The sequence below is a fragment of the Pongo abelii genome, chromosome 11, assembly GCF_028885655.2.
Source record: "Pongo abelii isolate AG06213 chromosome 11, NHGRI_mPonAbe1-v2.0_pri, whole genome shotgun sequence".
NCBI lineage: Eukaryota > Metazoa > Chordata > Mammalia > Primates > Hominidae > Pongo > Pongo abelii.
In genome coordinates, this window is record NC_071996.2 from 121,890,211 (window position 1) to 121,911,909 (window position 21,699).

The 21,699-nt window shown below is 40.2% G+C and overlaps 1 protein-coding gene across 8 annotated transcripts in view; it reads right to left on the minus strand.

Moving 5' to 3' along the window:
• USP37 (ubiquitin specific peptidase 37) overlaps positions 1-21,699 on the minus strand; it is a 115,253-nt gene that overhangs the window by 3,794 nt on the left and 89,760 nt on the right. For 4 of the 8 annotated variants that reach the window (XM_063713055.1, XM_063713056.1, XM_063713053.1 and 1 more), the window contains 5 exons: positions 20,615-20,756; positions 18,373-18,628; positions 9,037-9,203; positions 6,192-6,252; positions 2,679-2,794 (listed from right to left, as the gene is read on the minus strand). In XM_063713055.1, coding sequence (XP_063569125.1) covers positions 2,679-2,794; positions 6,192-6,252; positions 9,037-9,203; positions 18,373-18,628; positions 20,615-20,756 — 742 coding nt within the window. Of the gene's footprint in view, positions 1-71; positions 142-2,678; positions 2,795-6,191; positions 6,253-9,036; positions 9,204-18,372; positions 18,629-20,614; positions 20,757-21,699 lie in introns of all 8 variants that reach the window. The other 4 variants (XM_054549845.2, XM_024243196.3, XM_054549847.2 and 1 more) reach the window with 2 other exon arrangements.

Genomic DNA, 21,699 nt, shown 5'->3' on the forward strand with positions numbered 1-21,699 from the left:
AGAGCAATGTAATAAGGAGCAAATGCTGACTAGTTCATTTATAAAATGCTGAAATCATAATGGCTATTCACCTGAAGAAGAAGTGCTACCAATGTGACTGACAACACTGATGAGCCGGTAGGAATGAGGCAGATTTCCTGTCTGGAAAACAGAAGTGGGTATAACTTTTAAGTCTTCATTTGAATAAAAGCAAAACACTAAATATAAATTTATTATCAAAGCTGACATGGCTAAGCTTTGGTATGTGGCATAGTAAGAATCAATTAAAAAATCTGTTCATACCCTTTGACCCAAGAATTCCACCCTCGACTAAGAATTTATTCTAAGGAAATAAGTCAAAAGAAGAGAATATGTATCGAATTATTTACTGTGGCATTATCTGGTGAAAAGCTGGAACTAACAATATATCCAATAACAGCTGACTGGTTAGTATATCAATTCAATATAATAATGTTCAGTTATATAAAAAAACTATATGGATCAGGAACATGTTAACCTTTTTTCCAAACCCATATGAATGCATATAGTTTTAACTCTATTAAAAAACAGTTATGTTAAGAGTTAGGCATTGGACAATAGAACGAAAATGTTAAAAAGAGTTGCTATGTTGCTGTAGGGATCAGAGTGAACTTTTATATTTTAAAAAATATGATTAAAATATTTTTGGTAAAATAAAGCAAAACTGAAAAGTGATATTCATGCACTGCAGACAGCACTTAAGGTAAAATTTGGGGAAGGAAGGCCAGGCGCGGTGGCTAATGCCTGTAATCCCAGCACTTTGGGAGGCCGAGGTGGGCAGATCACGAGGTCAGGAGATCGAGACCATCCTGGCTAACACAGTGAAACCCTGTTTCTACTAAAAAATACAAAAAATTAGCTGGGTGTGGTGGCGGGCGCCTGTAGTCCCAGCTACTCGGGAGGCTGAGGCAGGAGAATGGCATGAATCCAGGACGCGGAGCTTGCAATGAGCTGAGAAAGGGCCACTGCACTCCAGCCTGGGCGACAGAGCAAGACTCCATCTCAAAAAAAAAAAAAAGAAAAAAAAATTGGGGGAAGGAATATGGCTATATGTAAACCAGAAACTTAAAATGTTCATAAACTTCGATATAGTAATTTACTTCTGGAGAATATAAAAGAAGAAATTCTAAAATATAGAAAATGCATGAGCCAAGAGCACACGCCACTGCACTCCAGCCTGGGTGACAGACAGACCTTGCCTTAAAAAAAAAAAAAAAAAAACAACTCCATGTTTGGCCAGGTGCAGTGGCTCAGGCCTGTAATCCCAATACTTTGGGAGGCAGAGATGGGTGGATCCCTTAAGGCCAAGAATTTGAGACCGGCCTAGTCAACATGGTGAAACTGCATCTCTACTAAAAATACAAAAATTAGCTGGGCATAGTGGCTCATGCCTGCAATCCCAGCTACTCAGGTGGCTGAGGCACAAGGATCGCTTGAGCCCAGGAGGTGGAGGAAGTTGCAGTGAGCTGAGATGGTGTCACTGCATCCAGCCTGGGTGACAGAGCGAGACTCTGTCTCAAAATAAAATAAAATAAAATAAAATAAGGAAAATGCTATAAGCATACAGTTCCCCAACTTATCATAGTGAAAAATTACAAACAACTTAGACAAATACTCAATGTTAGCTAAAAATTAAATAAGTAGGATATTTATTTGAGGCAATATAGTACAGCGATTAAACATAAGCTTATAAATAACTACTCTTTAACAAACAGGATAACCTGGGTGTGGCAGTGTGTGCCTCTAGTCCCAGCCATTTGGAAGGCTGAGGCAGGAAAATCCCTTGAGCCCAGGAGTCTGAAGCCAGCCTGGGCAACACAGTGAGACTCTGTCTCTAGAACAAAAAAACAAATGAAATAAAAACTATACTTATGACTTTTTAAAAAGTATACATGGAGGTGAGAATAACAGAGAAATATGTCAAAGTGCTGACAGTAATTGTGTTAGGATGGTAGAATCCTGGATAATCAAAATTTGAGGAGAAAAAGCAATTATTTAAGGGGGAAAAAAGGGTTAAAAAAAAAGGAGTTCAATGTGCCCTAATTAACATCACCAATTCAACAGTTTTCAGTAAGCAACAACCATTTTTGGTATTTAACTATAAAGATGATACAGTTATTCAGTGTAACTAAAGGTAATTTTTCCCCCCTGAGATGGAGTTTCGCTCTTGTTGCCCAGGCTGGAGTACAATGGCACAATCTTGGCTCACTGCAACCTCCTCCTCCCAGGTTCAGGTGATTCTCCTGCCTCAGCCTCCCAAGTAGCTGGGATTACAGGCATGTGTCACCACACCCGGCTAATTTTTGCATTTTTAGTAGAGACGGGGTTTCACCATGTTGGTCAGGCTGGTCTCGAACTCCTGACTTCAGGTGATCCACCACGCCCAGCCAACTAAAGGTAATTTAATACACACATGCCTTTACTGAGTTCTTACCTAACATGCATGTAAAGTGGTCAGGATGTATTCCTGTTTTGTTTTTTTTTTAATCTTGTATGTGAAAAATGAACAGCAAATGACAAGAGAAAATGAGACCATCTAATGGCTACTGAAAGGGCCAAAACGAACCTGCAGTGGACACTGAAAGTGGGGCCTTTGAAGTAAAGAGCAGGAGGAGTGACACTGAATCTGACCAACTGTACTCAGGAATGAAAACAATTACCTCAGCATTTCTTTTCAGTTCCTCAGCTTCAGCTTCTGTGTACTCCATATCAAAAACATCCTCATTTCCAGAGTCCTCATCAGAACCCAATGCATCCACAAAGGAGTTGTTAAACTCTGAAGAATACAAAGACAAAATCTTATAAAAGTTCTTGGAATAGACTGGACGTGGTGGCTCACGCCTGTAATCCCAACATTTTGGGAGGCCGAGACAGGTGGATCACCTGAGGTCAGGAGTTCGAGACCAGCCTGACCAACATGGTAAAAACCCATCTCTACTAAACATACAAAAAAAAAAAAAAAAATTAGCCGGGAGTGGTGGCTAATGCCTGTAATCCCAGCTACTTGGGAGGCTGAGGCAGGAGAATTTCTTGAACCCAGGAGGCGGAGATTGCAATGACCGGAGATTGCACCATTGCACTCCAGCCTGGGCAACAAGAGCAAAACTCTGTCTCAAAAAAAAAAAAAAAAAAAAAGTTCTTGGAATAGACATAAGAGATATAATTAGAAAGATAAAATAGCTTGAGGTACACATTTTATCATTCTAAGAAAACATAAAACATAATATGAGGGTCCAACACGCTCAGCCCACTGTGGGGAACATGGGAGACATGGGTATCTGTAAAAGAAATGCTCTTTTTCTTTTAAATATATTTATATGATAAAGGGATCTAACCCTCATAAGAAAGGCATAAAACTAGAAAATAATTTTACATATAATCCAATTTCACTAAATTCTATATGATATAAGCTATATATGTTAGATTTCAAGTACTTGGTGTCATTAGCAAACATAAATTATCCTCACAGAAAAAGGATTATAAAAAGGTCAATGTTCTTTTTTTCTTTGTATTAAATCATCTCTTGGCCGAGTGTGGTGGCTTATGCCTGTAATCTCAGTACTTTGGGAGGCCAAGGTGGGCAGATCACGAGGTCAAGAGATCAAGACCATCCTGGCCAACATGGTAAAACTCCTCCTCTACTAAAAATACAAAAATTAGCTGGGTGTGGTGGCGCACGCCAGCAGTCCCAGCTACTCGGGAAGCTGAGGCAGGAGAATCACTTGAACCCGGGAGGCGGAGGTTGCAGTGAGCCGAGATTGCGCCACTGCACTCCAGCCTGGTGACAGAGCGAGACTCTGTCTCAAAAAAAAAAACAAACAAAAAAAACATTTCTTGAAATGTACCAAAAAAGTAAAGAAAATTCAACCTTTTAACTCTTAAATTTCACCTAAGATATACTAAACAAATACAAGATCTGTATTTTCTTTAATAATACGTGTCCACTGGAAACATCCTTCTTTACTAATGGTGTTAAATAAAGAATCGCAGAAGCATTTGTACATAAATGGTTATTTGCTTTAATATATAATTAGCTCCACTGAAATAACAGTATAGTGTGATTTACAATCACATGATTATCTAAGAATGAGGCCGGGCACGGTGGCTCACGCCTGTAATCCCAGCACTTTGGGAGGCCGAGGCCAGTGGATTACCTGAGGTCAGGAGCTGGAGACCAGCCTGACCAACATGGTAAACTCCACCTCTACTAAAAATACAAAATTAGCTGGGCGTGGTGACGCATGCCTGTAATCCCAGCTACTTGGGAGGCTGAGGCAGGAGAATTACTTGAACTTGGGAGGCAGAGGTTGCAGTGAGCCAAGATCACGCCACTGCACTCCAGCCTGTGCAACAAGAGAGAAACTCCATCTCAAAAGAAAAAAAAAGAAAAAAGAAAATCTAAGAATGCGAAGAACAGGAAAAGAGAATATAGCATCAAAATTCTGGAAGTTGGAAATACATGTGTGACTGACTCAGCAGACCTAAGAAAGCCAAAGCCATACCCCAAGCCAGCAATGGAAAAGTTGAAAACTAATCCAATTTATATCACTGAATGTTCAAAAGACACAAGAAGACATGGAAGAACCACGCCAGGCATGGTGGCTCACACCTCTAATCCTAGGACTTTGGGAGGCCGAGGCAGGTGGGTGAACTGCCTGAGATCAGGAGTTCGAGACCAGCCTGGGCAACATGCCAAAACTCCATCTCTACTAAAATGAAATATAAAAAATTAGCTGGGACCTGGGCACGGTGGCTCACGCCTGCAATCCCAGCACTTTGGGAGGCCAACGCAGGTGGATCACCTAAGGTCAAGAGTTCGAGACCTCCCTGGCCAACATGGTGAAACCTCATCTCTACTAAAAATACAAAGTTTAGCTGGATGTGGTGGTGGGTGCCTGTAATCTCAGCTACTTGGGAAGCTGAGGCAGGAGAATTGCTTGAACTTGGGATGTGGAGGTTGCAGTGAGCCAAGATTGTGCCATTGCACTCCAGCCTCGGCAACAAGAGTGAAACTCTGTCTCAAAAAAAAAAAAAAAAAAAAAAAAAGTTAAAAAATTAGCTGGGTGTGGTGGTGCACGCCTGTAGTCCCAGCTACTCAGGAAGCTGAGGCACAAGAATCACTTGAATCCGGGAGGCAGAGGTTGCAGTGAGCAGAGATGGCGCCTCTGCACTCCAGCTCCTGGGCAACAGAGCATGACCGTGTCTCCAAAAAAATGAAGACATGGAAGAACCAGGAACCAGATACCTCTGAAACTGGAGGATAAGGAGGTGATAAAATAAAGATTAGGTAAAAGCTGTATGAGAAACAGATTCCTACAACTACTTCTTCCAACTTCTTAACTCATGGACTTCTAATACCTGGTCCACATATTAGTTCTGCCAAATGCTATGACATGTGAACCTTATGCTACTGAATACACTCACTCATGACTGCCCACTGACTGCCCCAGAATAAGCTCTTGAAAATTCATGGGGAAACTGAAGCCACATTATGTTCTTCTAGGAGTCGTAACAGTGGCAAAATTATAACTCTTTCACTAAACAGATGACAGATTGTTCTTGCTAATTTTTCAAAATTAAAAAACATATTGTTAGAGATATGGGTATAGATGACAAAAATTATTTTGAAAAAAGCAAGCTGAAGATGAATACGAACGTTAGAATAGTGGTTTCCTCTGGGAGGAAGACAAAAAGGAGAGATATGAAGGTTACTTCTAAGGTTCTATTTCTTTACCCGGGAGGTATTCAAATTTGTTATCAAAAAACACATTTTAGCCTGTAATCTCGGCACTTTGGGAGGCTAAGGAGGGTGGATCACTTGAAGCCAGGAGTTCAAGATCAGCCTTGGCCAACATGGTGAAACCCCGTCTCTACTGAAAATACAAAAATTAGCTGGGTGTGGTGACACAACCGATAATTCCAGCTACTCGGGAGGCTGAGGCACAAGAATTGCTTGTACCCAGGACATGGAGGTTGCAGTGAGCCAAGATTGCACCACTGCACTCCAGCCTGGGTGACAGAGTGAGAGGCTATCCCCCACAATAAACACACACACACACACACACAGATGCTATCCTCCACAATAAACACACACACACACTTTCTTTATATGTTCTTCTATGTGTGAATGGTAATTTTACCATTAAAAAATGTAATTAAAATGATCTCCACACCTTGAAGACTTAACTCGGTAGCTCTTTTGAGGTCATCATCTTCTTTCTGTTCCCAAGCCTCCTAAAGGGAAAAGAACAAAAACTAAGGTATTTAAAGACGTACTGATTAAACTTACTTAATGAGGATAAAATCAGTTTCTCTGGAAGCATTTACTAAGAATGCTTTCTATAACCTTATGGATGTTTGGAATATTACCTTTTGAGGAATGTGGGGGAAGTTCTTTACTTTTTTTTTTTTTTTTTTGAGACGGAGTCTCGCTCTGTCCCCCAGGCTGGAGTGCAGTGGTGTGATCTCGGCTCACTGCAAGCTCTGCCTCCTGGGTTCATGCCGTTCTCCCGCCTCAGCCTCCCGAGTAGCTGGGAGTACAGGTGCCTGCCACCACGCCCAGCTAATTTTTTGTATTTTTAGTAGAGACAGGGTTTCACCATGTTAGCCAGGGTGGTCTGGATCTCCTGACCTCGTGATCCGCCCACCTCGGCCTCCCAAAGTGCTGGGATTACAAGCGTGAGCCACGGTGCCCAGCCTACTTCAGTATTTTTAAAGAATTTTTTTTTTTTTTTTTTTTAATGGGAGGCTGAGGCAGGAGAATGGCGTGAACCCGGGAGGCAGAGCTTGCAGTGAGCCGAGATTGCGCCATTGCACTCTAGCCTGGGCGACACAGTGAGACTCCGCCTCAAAAAAAATTTTTTTTTTTTTTTTGAGAGGGAGTCTTGCTCTGTTGGCAGGCTGGAGGGCAGTGGCACGATCTCGACTCACTGCATCCTCCACCTCCCGGGTTCAAGCGATTCTCCTACCTCAGCTTCCCGAGTAGCTGGGACCACAGGTGCGTGCCACCACACCCACCTAATTTTTTTTGTATTTTTAGTAGAGATGGGGTTTCCCCATGTTGGCCAGGATGGTCTCGATCTCTTAATCTTGTGATCTGCCTGCCTCAGCTTCCCAAAGTGCTGGAATTACAGGCATGAGCCACTGCACCCAGCCCACTCCAGTATTTTTAAAGCTCCCCAGTAAATTTGAATGTGCAGTTAAGATTAAGAACCACTGATCTAGAGAAATTAGATTTTTTTTTTTTTTTTTTTTTTTTTTTTGAGACAGAGTCTTGCTCTATAGCCAAGGCAGAAGTACAGTAGCGTGATCTTGGCCCACTGCAACCTCCACCTCCTGGGTTCAAGCGATTCTTGTGCCTCAGCCTCCGTAGTAGCTGAGAATACAGGCGCACGCCACCACAGCAGGTTAATTTTTGTATTTTTAGCAGAGACAGAGTGTCACCATTTTGGCCAGGCTGGTCTAGAACTCCTAGCCTCAAGGGATCCACCCCCCTTGGCCTCCCAAAGTGCTGGGATTACAGGCATGGGCCACAGCTCCCAGCTTAGATTTCTTAATCTGATTATCTGATGAACCCAAAGCAGGCCTCAAACAAGCACTAAACCTACCCATTCACTCTAAGGAGTCTTGGTAAATTTTTACTAACATGACTTGGATTGCACAGGATTAGATAACTATGAAAAATCAGACCTGTAAGTCAGATCCTATTGCCTATAAATCTCATATTTCAGGTGATTGTAACAGTGGAAAACAAATGGCAGAAACTGAACACTGAAGAATAGGTTACTACATAAAGAAAAGAGCAAGGGCTGGGAGCAAATAGCTCATGCCTATAATCCCAACACTTTTGAGAGGTTGTGGTGGGAGGACTGCTTAAGCCCAGGAGTTTGAGACCAGAATGGGCAACAGTGAGACACTGTCTTTACTAAAAATAAAAAAATGAGCCGGGCATGGTGGATGCTCCTGTGGTCCCATGTACTTGAGAGGCCTAGGCAGGAGAATTGCTTGAGCTCAGAGTTTGAGGCTGCAGTGAGCCATGATCAAGCCACTGCATTCCAGCCTGGACAACTGAGCAAGACCCTATCTCAATAAATAAACAGAAAGGCAGATAAATGTTCTAATACTAAAATCTGAAAATTAGATTTTAGAAAATATTTCTGATAATTCTATGTTCAAATAATTCATAAAAAATTTATATTCTTAGAAAATAACCAAAACAAATACATTGCCTTAAAATACAATTATAAAATCATGGTGTTATACTGGTTGTTTCTACAGCTTGCAAAATAATGCTGGACTGGGAAGCCAGGCATGGTGGCTTACATCTGTAGTCCTAGCACTTTAGGAGGCCAAAGGGGGAGGACTGCTTCAGTCCAGGAGTTCAAAACCAGCCTGGGCAACATAACAAGGCCCTGTCTCTAAAAAATTAAAATAGAAAATAAAAATAAAAAGAAAAGAAAAAAATAAATTTGGACTAGGAATAATCTATAATATCCCATCCTGTTTTAGCAAGCAATGAATTATAGTTATGAAAGGTAACCAACAATACATTTTATTGCATTTGGATTTTCAAAAAAAGAAAAACTACCCACATACCTGTTTCAAACCCAGGCTGGAGTGCAGTGGCGTGATCTCAGCTCACTGCAACCTCTGCCTCCTGGGTTCAAGCGATTCTCCTGCCTCGGCCTCCTGAGTTGCTGGGACTACAGGCGTGTGCCACCATGCCTAGCTAAGTTTTATATTTTTAGTAGATGGGATTTTGTCATGTTGGCTAGGCTGGTCTCAAACTCCTGGCCTCAAGTGATCTGCCCGCCTCAGCCTCCCAAAGTACTGAGATTACAGGCATGAACCACCAAACCCTACCTCAAACAAGTCTTTTTTTCCCCCAATGACTTTACTATATGTAAATCATCTGGAACAATGTCTGACACATAGTAAGTGCTCAACACATTAGTTATTATTATTCTATTTCTCAGGAAAGATAAGTACAGAGAAAGTAGCAATATAAATATCTCTTACTTGCTCTTGAAGGCTCTGAGCCAGTGCCTGCTGAAGCTCTTGCTCTTCCCTTTCACGCTCCATATCATACTGCTGGAGCCAATCAACCTCTCCCTGAGATCCTTCTGGAGTTTTGTTTTCTTTATTCTCATCACAGTCTTTAGTTATCTCAGTAAAACTGGCAGGATCTGAGGAAGCAGAACATAACATTAATTTGGAAAATCCTCTCTAATAAATGGAAATTTCTGAACTAGAGTGACACCTACTGTTCATAAAGCAATTTACCCTAATTTCATCTATAATTTGCTTAGGACATACAATTTCACCTTACTAGATCTACGTCAGGGTTGATCAACCTTAGAGCTATTGACATTTTGGGTGGGACAAGCTTTTGTTGGGGTGAGGGGAGAAGAGTATGTCTTGTGCATTGTAGAACGTTTAGCAGTGTTTCTGGCCTCTACCTACTAGATGTCAGCAGCATCCACCCTCTACAGTTGTGATAACCAAAAATGACAGACACTACCGTATGACCCCTGGAAGGCAAAATTGTTCTTGTTTGAGAACAAATGATCTACAGTAATGGTTCTAAAAGTTAATTAATCATCAGAAACACACTATGTAAAGATGGGGAAGAAAAAACAGTCATAGGTCATAGTGTCACTTGACCAAGTACTGGAAATAAAATATTGTTTAGAGCAAATGAAGTAAGAATTAGGCCAAAATGATCAAGCTACTATTGAGATTTTCCCCATTTATTTTTTATTTTTTGGGGACAGTGTCTTGCTCTCTCACCCAGGCTGGAGTCCAGTGGCACGATCTTGGCTCACTGTAACCTCTGCCTCCCGGGTTCAAGCAATTCTCGTGCCTCAGCCACCAAGTAGCTGGAATTACAGGTGCACGCCATCACACCCAACTAATTTTTGTTTTAGTAGAGATGAGGTTTCACCACATTGGCCAGGCTGCTCTCAAACTCCTGACCTCAGGTGATCTGCCCACCTTGGGCTCCCAAAATGCTGAAATTACAGGTGTGAGCCACTGTGCCTCGCCAATTTTCTGCATTTATTACACTGTATGTTGAACATGTGTTTAAACATTAATAATCAAACAAGCATTGTATATATCTACATCAAAAGAGTGTATGGCAATATACAGTGTATGTTTAAAACATTCAGGAAGGTAAGAAATCCCCTCCCCGCTCCTCTCCCCTCCCCCCTTCCCCTTCCCCCTGCCCAGGCTGGAGTGCAGTGGCTCACTGCAACCTCTGCCTCTTTCAAGCAATTCTCCCGCCTCAGACTCCTGAGTAGCTGGGACTATAGGCGCCCGCCACCATGCCCGGCTAATTTATATATGTATATAAATTATATATACAAATTTATATATTTTATATATAATATAAATTATATAAATTTACATTATTTTATATATAATATAAATTATATATAAATTTACATAATTTTTATATAATATAAATTATATATAAATTTATATAATTTTATATATAAATTATGTATATAATTTATATTTTATATATAATATAAATTATATATAATATATAAATTTATGTTATATTTTATATAACATAAATTTATATATTTTATAAATATATATAAATTTATATATAATATATAAATTTATATATAATATAAATTTATATAATATATAAATTTATATATAATATAAATTATACATAATATATAAATTTATATAATATATAAAAATATATATATATTTTTTTTTTGAGATGGAGTTTCGCTCTGTTGCTCAGGCTGGAGTGCAGTGGTGCGATCTTGGCTCACTGCAACCTTTGCCTCTAGGGTTCCAGCAATTCTCCTGCTTCAGCCTTCCGAGTAGCTGGGATTACAGGTGCACACCACCATGCCCGGCTAATTTTTGTATTTTTAGTAGAGACAGGGTTTCACCATCTTGGTCAGGCTGGTCTTGAACTCCTGACCTCGCGATCTGCCCACCTCGGCCTCCCAAAGTGCTGGGATTACAGGCGTGAGCCACCGTGCCTGGCCTAATTTTTGTATTTTTTAGTAGAGATAGAGTTTCACCATGTTGGCCAGGCTGGTCTTGAATTCCTGACCTCAGGTGATCCACCCGCCTTGGCATCCCAAAGTGCTGGGATTACAGGCGTGAGCCACCCCTCCCGGCCTGTTCCTTTTCAATTTCTAGACTACGGCTAGCTAAAATAAACAGGACAGTTAAGATTTTTTTCTAGTTATCTGAATTGTTAGAGCAATAACATTTCATGATTTTTTTTTTAGACTGAGTCTTGCTCTGTCGCCCAGGGTGGAGTGCAGTGGCACAATATCCGCTTGCTGCAACCTCCGTCTTCTAGGTTCAAGGGATTCTCCTGCCTCAGCCTCCTGAGTAGCTGGGATTACAGGTATGCACCACCACACCTGGCTAATTTTTTATATTTTTGGTAGAGATGGGGTTTCACCATGTTGGCCAGGCTGGTCTCGAAATCCTAACCTCAAGTGATCCGCCCGCCTCGGCCTCCCAAAGTGCTGGGATTAACAGGCATGAGCCACCACACCCGGCCATTTCATGATAATTTTTTTATTATTATTATTTTTTGAGACGGAGTTTCGCTCTTGTTGCCCAGACTGGAGTGCAAGGGCGTGATTGCAGCTCATTGCAACCTCCATCTCCTGGGTTCAAGCAATTCTCCTGCCTCAGCCTCCCAAGTAGCTGGGATTCTCCTGCGTCAGCCTCCCAAGTAGCATGCACCAACATGCCCAGCTAATTTTGTATTTTTAGTTGAGGCGGGGTTTCACCATGTTGGTCAGGCTGGTCTCGAACTCCTGATGTCAGGTGATCCATCAGCCTTGGCCTCTCAAAGTGCTGGGATTACAGGACTGAGCCACCATGCCCGGCCCATGATAATTTTCAATATAAATACAAGCGTTAACTATAACAAACGTTAGTAAAGTAAACCTCCTCATCAAAAAGTATTTAACTGGCTAATGAGAATTACTTTTATATACTCAGGCTATACATATTGTTATTGAGTTTGTATATGCTCTTTACCTGCCCTAATACTGTATTTTATTTTATTTTATTTTTTGAGACAGACTCTCGCTCTGTTGGCCAGGCTGGAGTACAGTGGCACAATCTTGGCTCACCGCAACCTCCACCTCCTGGGTTCAAGAGATTCTTATGCCTCAGCCTCCTGAGTAGCTGGGATTACAGGCGTGTGTGCCACCACACCCGGCTCATTTTTTATTTTTAGTAGAGACAGGGTTTCACCATGTTGGCCAGGCTGGTCTTGAACTCCTGACCTCAGGTGATCCACCTGCCTTGGCCTCCCAAAGTGCTGGGATTACAGGTGTGAGTCACACTGTGCCCGGCTCCTAATACTGTATTTCTCCGTAGCACAGGTAACCCTGAAGCTTACAGCATCTTGGCTTTAGATTCTAAGTCAGCAACTAGTTAGCATTTTGAGTTGTGCTGAATTGCTGAGTGAATATTTATTAAAAGAGGAAAAGAAACTCAGAATTTATTTGGTGGAAAAATCCCAATTGCTCAGAAAAAATATATTACAGATAATCCCAATTAAACACACAAAAAACAATTATCCTAGAGATGTCAATAATTTCTTCCTTTCTTCTATTATTGGAGAAACAACCCTTCCCATGGCCTAGAAGGGGCAGCTTGGAAGTCTACATGACCCTGCCTGTCCCTCCCATCTAAGCCTGCTGAACTGGGAATGGATTATTTGACTCAACCAATCAGATTATCTGTTTTGGAAATTTGGAACTGAGATATACAAAGTTAGCTGATGATGGGCATTTCAAGTGGAAGGAAGACTTGGGGGTTGACATTGCTATTTTAGAGTATAAAATGAGTATTATTATTTTTATTATCAAAACATACTCAAAAACGTGACAGAATAATTTTTCTTAACCAATAATTTTGAGCACTCAATGATTCAATGTACCTCAGACAATCCTGGATTATACTAGTAACTAATCCATGTGTTAGAAAGCAGATCAAGGAAGTTTGCTTGAAGATGCTAAAGTCAATATACATGTGTCTTCAGGATAAGATTATCAGACAGATACAGAACCTATTTAAAAATCTATGGGGACAAACATGGCCATGAAATAATAATCCACTTTTAAGGATTGCACAATGGATCAAAGGGGATTCATGTGTTTAACTCAACATTCTTTTTTTTTTTTTTTTTTTTGAGACAGAGTCTTGCTCTGTCGCCCAGGCTGGAGTCTGGAGTGCAGTGGCACCATCTCGGCTCACTGCAAGCTCTGCCTCCCGGGTTCTCGCCATTCTCCTGCCTCAGCCTCCCAAGTAGCTGGGACTACAGGCGACCGCCACCATGCCCGGCTCATTTTTTGTATTTTTAGTAGAGACAGGGTTTCACCATGTTAGCCAGGATGGTCTCGATCTCCTGACCTGGTGATCCGCCCGCCTCAGCCTCCCAAAGTGCTGGGATTACAGGTGTGAGCCACCGCGTGTGGCCTTAACTCAACATTCTTCCATTGAATATACTGTTTGCTTCTTCCCCATGCCCTAATTGAAACCCACTCTCTTCCTGATACTCTATATTTCAGTGAATGAGATAATTTTCCACAGTTTCTTTTAAAAGACAGAAATCTGAGGATCATATTTGACTTCTCCCTCTCATTCACTCCTCACATTAAGATAAATGATTATTTCCTAAGCATCTCTTGAATCCATCAACTTTTTTTTTTTCAAGCCAAAACCTTGGCTTAGGACACCACTAACTTCTTGTTTGGACTACTGCAATAATTTCCTAAGAGGTATCAAGTATTACTATGTTTTTCTCTAGTTTCTGTAGCCAGAATGATCTTTTCTTCAAACATAAATCCTTATCAAATAATTGTTTGCTTAAAATATCCAATAACTTCCTAATGCCTTTGAAACAAAAGTCCAAATTCCTAAACATGGCTTCAGGCCATGCAAAAACCGGAGACTACTTAGCTCTCTAGTCTCATCTTTTGCATTTCCCCTTCAACAACATGCTCCAGTCATGCAGATCATTCTGAACTTTCTTTTACGTCCACTAACTTGCTGTGGGCTTTCTCATTTCGGAGTCTTTGTATACACTATTCCTTCTGGCTAGTGTCTAGAGACCGTGAAACCTTACTTTGTCTTCCTGCCCCTCCTCAGCTGATTCACAAAACAGCCCAACTGTTAAGTCACAGATATTTATTGAGAATCTATGTGCTGAGCACTGTTGTAGAAGTTGGGGATATAGTGATAATTAAAGCAAGATGGTGCTTGCTCTCAAGGACCTTAAGTGCAAAAGCTCTGAGATGAGAATGGCCTTGGCATATTTGAGGGAGGGAGAGAGGGAGGGAGAAAGAGAGAGAAATAAGTACAGATTTCAGGAAGACATCATGGAGACTGAGAAAACAAATAAGAAAGTATTATGAAACTGACTAGTAGCATTTAGTGCCCATTTAAGAGTGTAGTCCTGAGTTCGAGGAAAGTCCAGGGAACACAGTTTTGTGATTTTCTTTAGCAATCTTCACCAGCTTGGGTGCAGGTATGGAAAAAGTAGCTAGTTGAGCTGGGAGTTTGGGTTTTGTCAAGCTACTGTGACAGAAGAAAAGAGGAAGGAGATAAAAGGGTACCAAAATATGGCATGCAGGCTGAGTAAGAAAGGAAGTGATAAGAGGGAGGTGCTGAATAGCAAAAAAGTAAGAGTCAATGGGTTGACAGTGTTAGTAAAAATCAAGTAATAAAGTTGGAACATGACACTAGGTAAGCTGGATGGAAAGAAGGATTAGGGAAGGATATTTGAAACAAAGATTTCAAAGGTGGTACAGTTATCGATGATGACAAAGTCTAGGGAAGTGGTTTTCACACTTTAGTATTGCATTAGAATCATTCGGAGGGCCTATCAAAACACAGATTGCTAAGCCCCACATCCAGAGTTTCTCAGTCAGTAGGTCTGAGGTGGTGTCAAGAATTGGCATTTCCAGGAAGTTCACAGATTATATTTGATGATCTAAGTTCACACTTTGAGAGGCACTGGTCTAGGGTAATGACTTCTATAAGTGGGCAATCAAAATAGGGTGGAAGAAAGATTTTTGGAATTAAGATCAGAAACTGAGAAAACAGGCTGCTGAAAGAAAGTGATCATGACACTTCTTTGGACTGTCTTTTCTACTTAAGCTCTCTCCCTAAGTGATCTCATGTATTACTATAGCCTCACAAACTGATGAAATATCAAATTCATATATCTAGTCTGAATTTCTTCCCTGAGCTTTAAACTTGTATATTGAAATACCTAGGTGAAATCTCCATTTGCCTGTTTAATTTTTATTCCTCCCTTGTCCCACCAACTGTGCCTTCCTCATATCAGCAAATGGTATCATTATCTATTCAATTGCTCAGGCCAAAAAACATGTCTCCCTTGATTTTTTTCTTTTTCCCTTGGCACCTTTGTGGTGTTGGTTAGAAAGATCAGCTGGGGCTGGGCGTGGTGGCTCATGCCTGTAATCCTAGCACTTTGGGAGGCTGAGGCGGATGGATCACCTGAGGTCAGGAGTTCGAGACCAGCCTGGCCAACATGGTGAATCCCCATCTCTACTAAAAATACAAAAAAAAATTAGCTGGGCATGGTGGCGGGTGCCTGTAATCCCAGCTACTCGGGAGGCTGAGGCAGGAGAATCACTTGAACCTGGGAGGCAGAGGTTGCAGTGAGCTGAGATCATGCCAGCACTCCAGCCTGGGCGACAGAGAGAGACTTGGTCCACCCCAGGAGAAAAAAAAAAAAAGAAAGATTAGCTGGTATGGCTAGATATACTCTTTCTTCTGGTGATCTCAAGGGTCTTTCCTTCGCAATGTGATCTCTCCAGCAGGGCAGCCAAGCTTCTTACCTAGCAGCTTAGGGTTCCCAAAAGCACAAAAGGGGAAGTTGCCAGGCCATCTTAATGTTTAATCACAAACTTGGCACAGAATCAATTCAACCACATTTTATTGCACTCACATAGCCTTCCCAAATTCACTGTGAAGAGGTCTACATAAGAGTATGCATACTGGCAGCCATGGTTCACTAGATGCTGTCTTTGGAGACTGAGTGTGTATACACACACACTCACACTTTTCTTTTCTATGGAGCCATGTGAATACACTGTAATTGCAGATATTATAATACTTTACCCCAAAGCACGTCGGCCTGAATCTCTCTCTCTTTTTTTTTGAGACAGAGTTTTGCTCTTGTTGCCCAGGTTGAAGTGCAATGGTGCAATATCGGCTCACTGCAACCTCCTCCGCCTCCTGGGTTCAAGCAATTCTTCTGCCTCAACCTCCCAAGTAACTGGGATTACAGGCATGCAACATCACGCCCGGCTAATTTTGTATTTTTGGTAGAGATGGGGTTTCACCATGTTGGTCAAGTTGGTCTGGACCTCCTGATCTCAGGTGATTCACCCACCTCAGCCTCCCAAAGCGCTGGGATTACAGGCATGAGCCACTGTACCCAGCTCAGCCTGAATCCCTTGATTAAAAGCACATTTTCCTACATAACAATTATCATACCTAAGAATATTAACAGTAATTCTATTTATAATTCCAATATATAGCCCACATTCTCATTTCTCCAGTTGTTTCCAAAATATTTTTTGTAGAATTTTTTCTAACCTAGACTCCTAAGGTTACTCACTACATTTGGTTGTCAGGTCTCTTTAGTCTTTAGTCAGGGCCAGTTTTTCTTCTAAAGCCTCCCATTATGGATTTTTCTAGTGTTCTTTTAAGTATAGGCTGTTTCTTCCCATACCCCAGAGCCTGGAGACAGGGTGGGTTTCCTCTTTATTACCCACTGCCATTTCCAACTACTTTGTCTCCTTTCAGGCTATAAAAACTGTAGCTCCCTTGAAGTGCATGATATAGGACATTGCCACATATTACCTCTTCCTGTAGCTGTCCCTTTGTTAATTTTACGAAGTTATAGGACTGGGCAAAGAACTGAAAAGGAGAGCAGAAAGCAGGAAATAAATCAGGAAGGGACAAAAGCACTAATATTAACCAGGGATACCTAAGGGCAGTGATTATAAATGTATAAGGGGACTGCATAATGATACTTGTATCAAGAAGGAAAAAAGTAATGCCTGTGTATAAAAACCACCATGTTTTTGCTTCCAGTTAAATGGGGATATACTAATTCTTATTTTACTTGCATGCAAAATAATTCATAATTGAAGAGCTTCCAACTATGAGAATGTAGAAAATAATTTTCTGATATTCTAGTATTCTCTTCATTTCCAAAATCCTATGGTTGGTGTACCTGAAACACATTAGCAATATATAGTTGTTTAGATCTTGGGGCTATCAAGAGAGAAAAATTTGAACTGGTCATAGGAAAAGATACTAAAAGTTATCTACCTAAAAATTTCAAAATACCCACAGTACAAGGTAGGATGGCTCAGCTCTGTTGTTCCCATTGATAGCTTTAGATAACAAAAAATGAGTAAAAATTACCAAAAAAATAGTATAGCATTTTATGTACAGTCATGTGTTGCTTAATGATGAAGATACATTCTAAGAAATTTCATGGTTAAGTGATTTCGTCTTTGTGTGGACATCTTCGAGTACACTTAACATAAACCTAGATGGTATAGCTGACTACACATCTAGGCTATATGGCATAGCTTATTGCTCCTGGGCTACAAACCTGTACAGCATGTTACTGTACTGAGTACTGTAGGCAACTGTAACACAATGGTATCTAGTTGTGTATCTAAATATATCTAAACCTAGAAAAAGCAACACATTGTGCGGGGAATGGAGAACTTGAATTATTTATACCCCAACACCTGGTGTAAATTCAGATATAGGAAAATGAAAGAATTATATGAATTTCTGAAATAGCAGTGGTGATAAAAGCACCTCAGAACTGACACAAACATATATTAAATGCACATAAGAAGGCTAGCTTTACTAGTGATGTATATATACCTAAAGGGATATGGCATACTTTACCACTAGTATCTGTGTACTAGTTACAATATTTGCTTCTAATTTTTTAAAGCTTTTTATAATACAGAATGAAAATGCCATCAGCCCTGTTATATACAGATCCACTTCACCTCCCTTTATTTGTTTTTATCTGAGAAGGAGTCTCACTTTGTTGCCTAGGCTGGAGTGCAGTGGTGCAATCTTGGCTCACTGCAACCTCCGCCCTCCCGGGTTCAAGCGAACTCTTCTGCCTCAGCCTCCCGAGTAGCTGGGATTAGGGTCACACGCCACCATGCTGAGCTAATTTTTCCATTTATCTCCCGTTATTTGGAGGTCATTTGTCACTACAAAACTTTGAAAGAGTTATGTTTTGTTTAACAGAGGTTTAATCTTCATTCAACCTACCCAGCTCTGTGATTGTTTTGGGCTTCTCAGTTTCCATAGTGTCTGGATTTTCTGGCATTTCTTGAATATCATCTTCTGCAAATCCGGTATCTGGGCTGCTAGTTGGCTTATCATCATCTTCATGACTCAGAGATGGTGAAGCATCTCTCTTACTTATCTCCAAGACAGCTGCTAGGAGCTCTTCTTCGCTCATTCTGTCAAATCCTGAGTTTTCCAATTCAGACTTGTCAGGCTCTATTGGGCATAATTTTGAATCCTGAAGAAGAGAGTTACTTTTAGAAGAAACCAGAATACCTACAAATATAGCAATCTTAATTAGTATTTAAAGTAGCAACTTTATTTCTAAAAAGTTTCCTTTCTTTGATGCTTTGGGTTATTTAACAATCAATAACCAATATATAAACTAAATGGTGAGTCTAACTTTAAAAATAATAAATACATAAGAATACATGATTATTTTTTCTTGATTGAAATAAGTATACATTTTGTAAAAACTTGGAAAATACATAAAAATAATAAAATAAATTCATTCAAAATAGATTACTCAGAGATAATTACTCTAAGTATTTTCAATTTATTTTTTTCCAGATATATATATATAGATTATACAGTAAATATTCTATCATTATGACTATTACACCATTATAAATGTTAGCTGGTCTTATTAACGATAAATAAGAAAAATAAAAATGACATCAAGATTATGTAAAGAAGGCTAGGCGAGGTGGCTCACGCCTGTAATCCCAGCACTTTGGAAGGCCAAGGTAGGTGGATCACCTGAGGTCAGGAGTTTGAGACCAGCCTGGCCAACATAGCGAAAACCCGTCTTTACTAAAAATACAAAAATTAGGCTGGGCGTGGTGGCTCATGCCTGTAATCCCAGCACTTTGGGAGGTTGAAGCCAGCAGATCACTTGAGGCCAGGAGTTCAAGACCAGCCTGGCCAACGTGGATAAACCCCATCTCTACTAAAAATACAAAAAAATTAGCCAGGCATGGTGGCACGCACCTGTAGTTCCAGCTACTAGGGAGACAGAGAATTGCCTGAACCTGGGAGGTGGAGGATGCAGCAAGCTGAGATCACACCACTGCACTCCAGCCTGGGTGACAGGGCAAGAGTCTGTCTCAAAAATAAATAAATAAATAAATAAAATAAAAAACCAAAACCCAAAAATTAGGGAGATGTTGTGGTGCATGTCTGTAATCCCAGCTACTCAGGAGGCTGAGGCAGGAGAATCACTTGAACCTGGGAGACAGAGACTGCAGTGAGCCAAGATTGTGCCACTGCACTCCAGCCTGGGCAAGAGTGAGACTCCGTCTCAAAAAAAAAAAAAAAAAAAAGATTATGTAAATATTCAAAAGTTGTTTTCTGGGAGAATTTTGGACTTTCACGCATTTCTCATTCAAGTTGAACAACCACAAACTACCTCTGGCTTTAAAGTAAGATAGGAAACAACTCAGAACAAAAATAACTACTAAAATAATTCTGTTATTGAAAAGGGAGGCTTAAAATAAAATACAGTAGCATAAGATAATGCAAACACCTAGAAAAGCTTAGATCTTCAAAGTATTAACTATCCGTATAATTATCTATATATTAATCCAATTAATAAATCCATAATTTAAACAATTAGATTAGTTGGTTGCTTTGTTGATGTAAAATGTTTACTATAGTTCCCTCACATAAACAATTGCTACAGGCTCGGAATAGTGGCTCATGCCTGTAATCCTAGCACTTAGGGAAGCTGAGGTGGTAGGATCACCTGAGTTCAGGAATTTTAGACCTGCCTAGGCCACATAGAGAGACCATGTCTCTACAAAAAATTTTAAAAACTAGCCAGGCATGGTGGTGCGTGCCTGTAGTCCCAGCTACTTGGGGAGCTGAGGTAGGAGGATTGTTTGAGCCCAGGAGGACGACGCTGTGGTGAGCTGTGATTACGCCACTGTACTCCAGCCTGGGCAACACAGCGATACCCTGTCTTAAAAAACTGCTACCAAAATAAAGCAAGTAATTATTTGAGGAGCAATATGCAAAAGCAGCTCTGAAGGGCAAAAAAAGAAAGTAATTTGTTTAGAACAACTCATTTCTCATAAGTCTTGATCCATCTGTAAACAGACTGATTTCTGTAGCCAGAGAAGGCATTTTCTTTAAAACTAGTTTGATGATGGTTATAAAAGACATTTGTTTGGACAGTAAGAGCTAAACAAATCTTTGTCAGGTGTTTTAAGACAATATTACTTACTTTTTCCAGGTCTTCCTGCTGCTGTTCGTTGCCTAACATTTCACAAAGTCTCTGGCTGAGGGCCACAGAACGTTTTAGCTCATCCTCACTGTCTGAATCAAGGCATAAAGCCAAGGAGCTCTTGGATTTGAAGGTGAATTTCCTGTAATTTAAGGAAAAAAAAAAAAAGTCTGATAAACATTTGTCTTTGTTATTCTTTTGATGTAAAAATATCAAAACAAATTGCTTTTCCATTACGGAAAATTACTTAACAGAAAAAAAAGATATATCAAAAGAGGTATATTTCAGCATTACCTTTGCCCCACTCCAAAAGAGCCATGCTTTGAAAACTGGACAACTCTTATGCTACTACGTATCATCAGTAAACTAATCATGTTGTGCCTTTTTTCTTTTAATGATCAACCCCAATGAAATTTGCTCTTGTCTTTATAAATTATGCTATTGAATTCATGCAGGCATAGCAATGAATAAATGTTTTTGACAACAAAGTGCATGAAGACTAATTTGTGATCTTTTAAATTATGATCCATGCACTTTAAAAATAACAGTAACATTCCACTTATCCACTTATCTGTAGGTCAGACTTCTGGCAACCTCTACTTTCCAGAAAATAGGGATTCCAAAGTAAGAAAAAAGGCTTCTGAGGAAGGCAGTTCCAAAGCCCATGTACTTAGAGGGACCCTTTCTTTCCCAGGAAATGGTGAATAAAATAGTGTATCAAGTTCATCAAGAAATGAGAGCTAAGAAATGAGAAAGAATAACCACAAGAAAGGCAAACAAGAACTATAAAGTCATTTAATGTAAAAGCAAACTGTCTTGTAATAATTAAGAGCCTCTGAGGGCAATATCATATTGAAACACAGTGCAATAACTGATACTTAAAATGCTGATTCTAAGTCATTAAGATATACTTAAATTATCCTTAGTTATTTTAAGAATGTAAGGAACAGTGTAACATATTTTAGAAACATTTTCATCCAAACTGTTAAAAATATTTTAAAAGATAAATGGTTAAAGGGTAAGCTTCAGTTATATAAAAATTCACTTATGTGGAATCCTTTAATGATGCCAGATAAGTAAGGTGT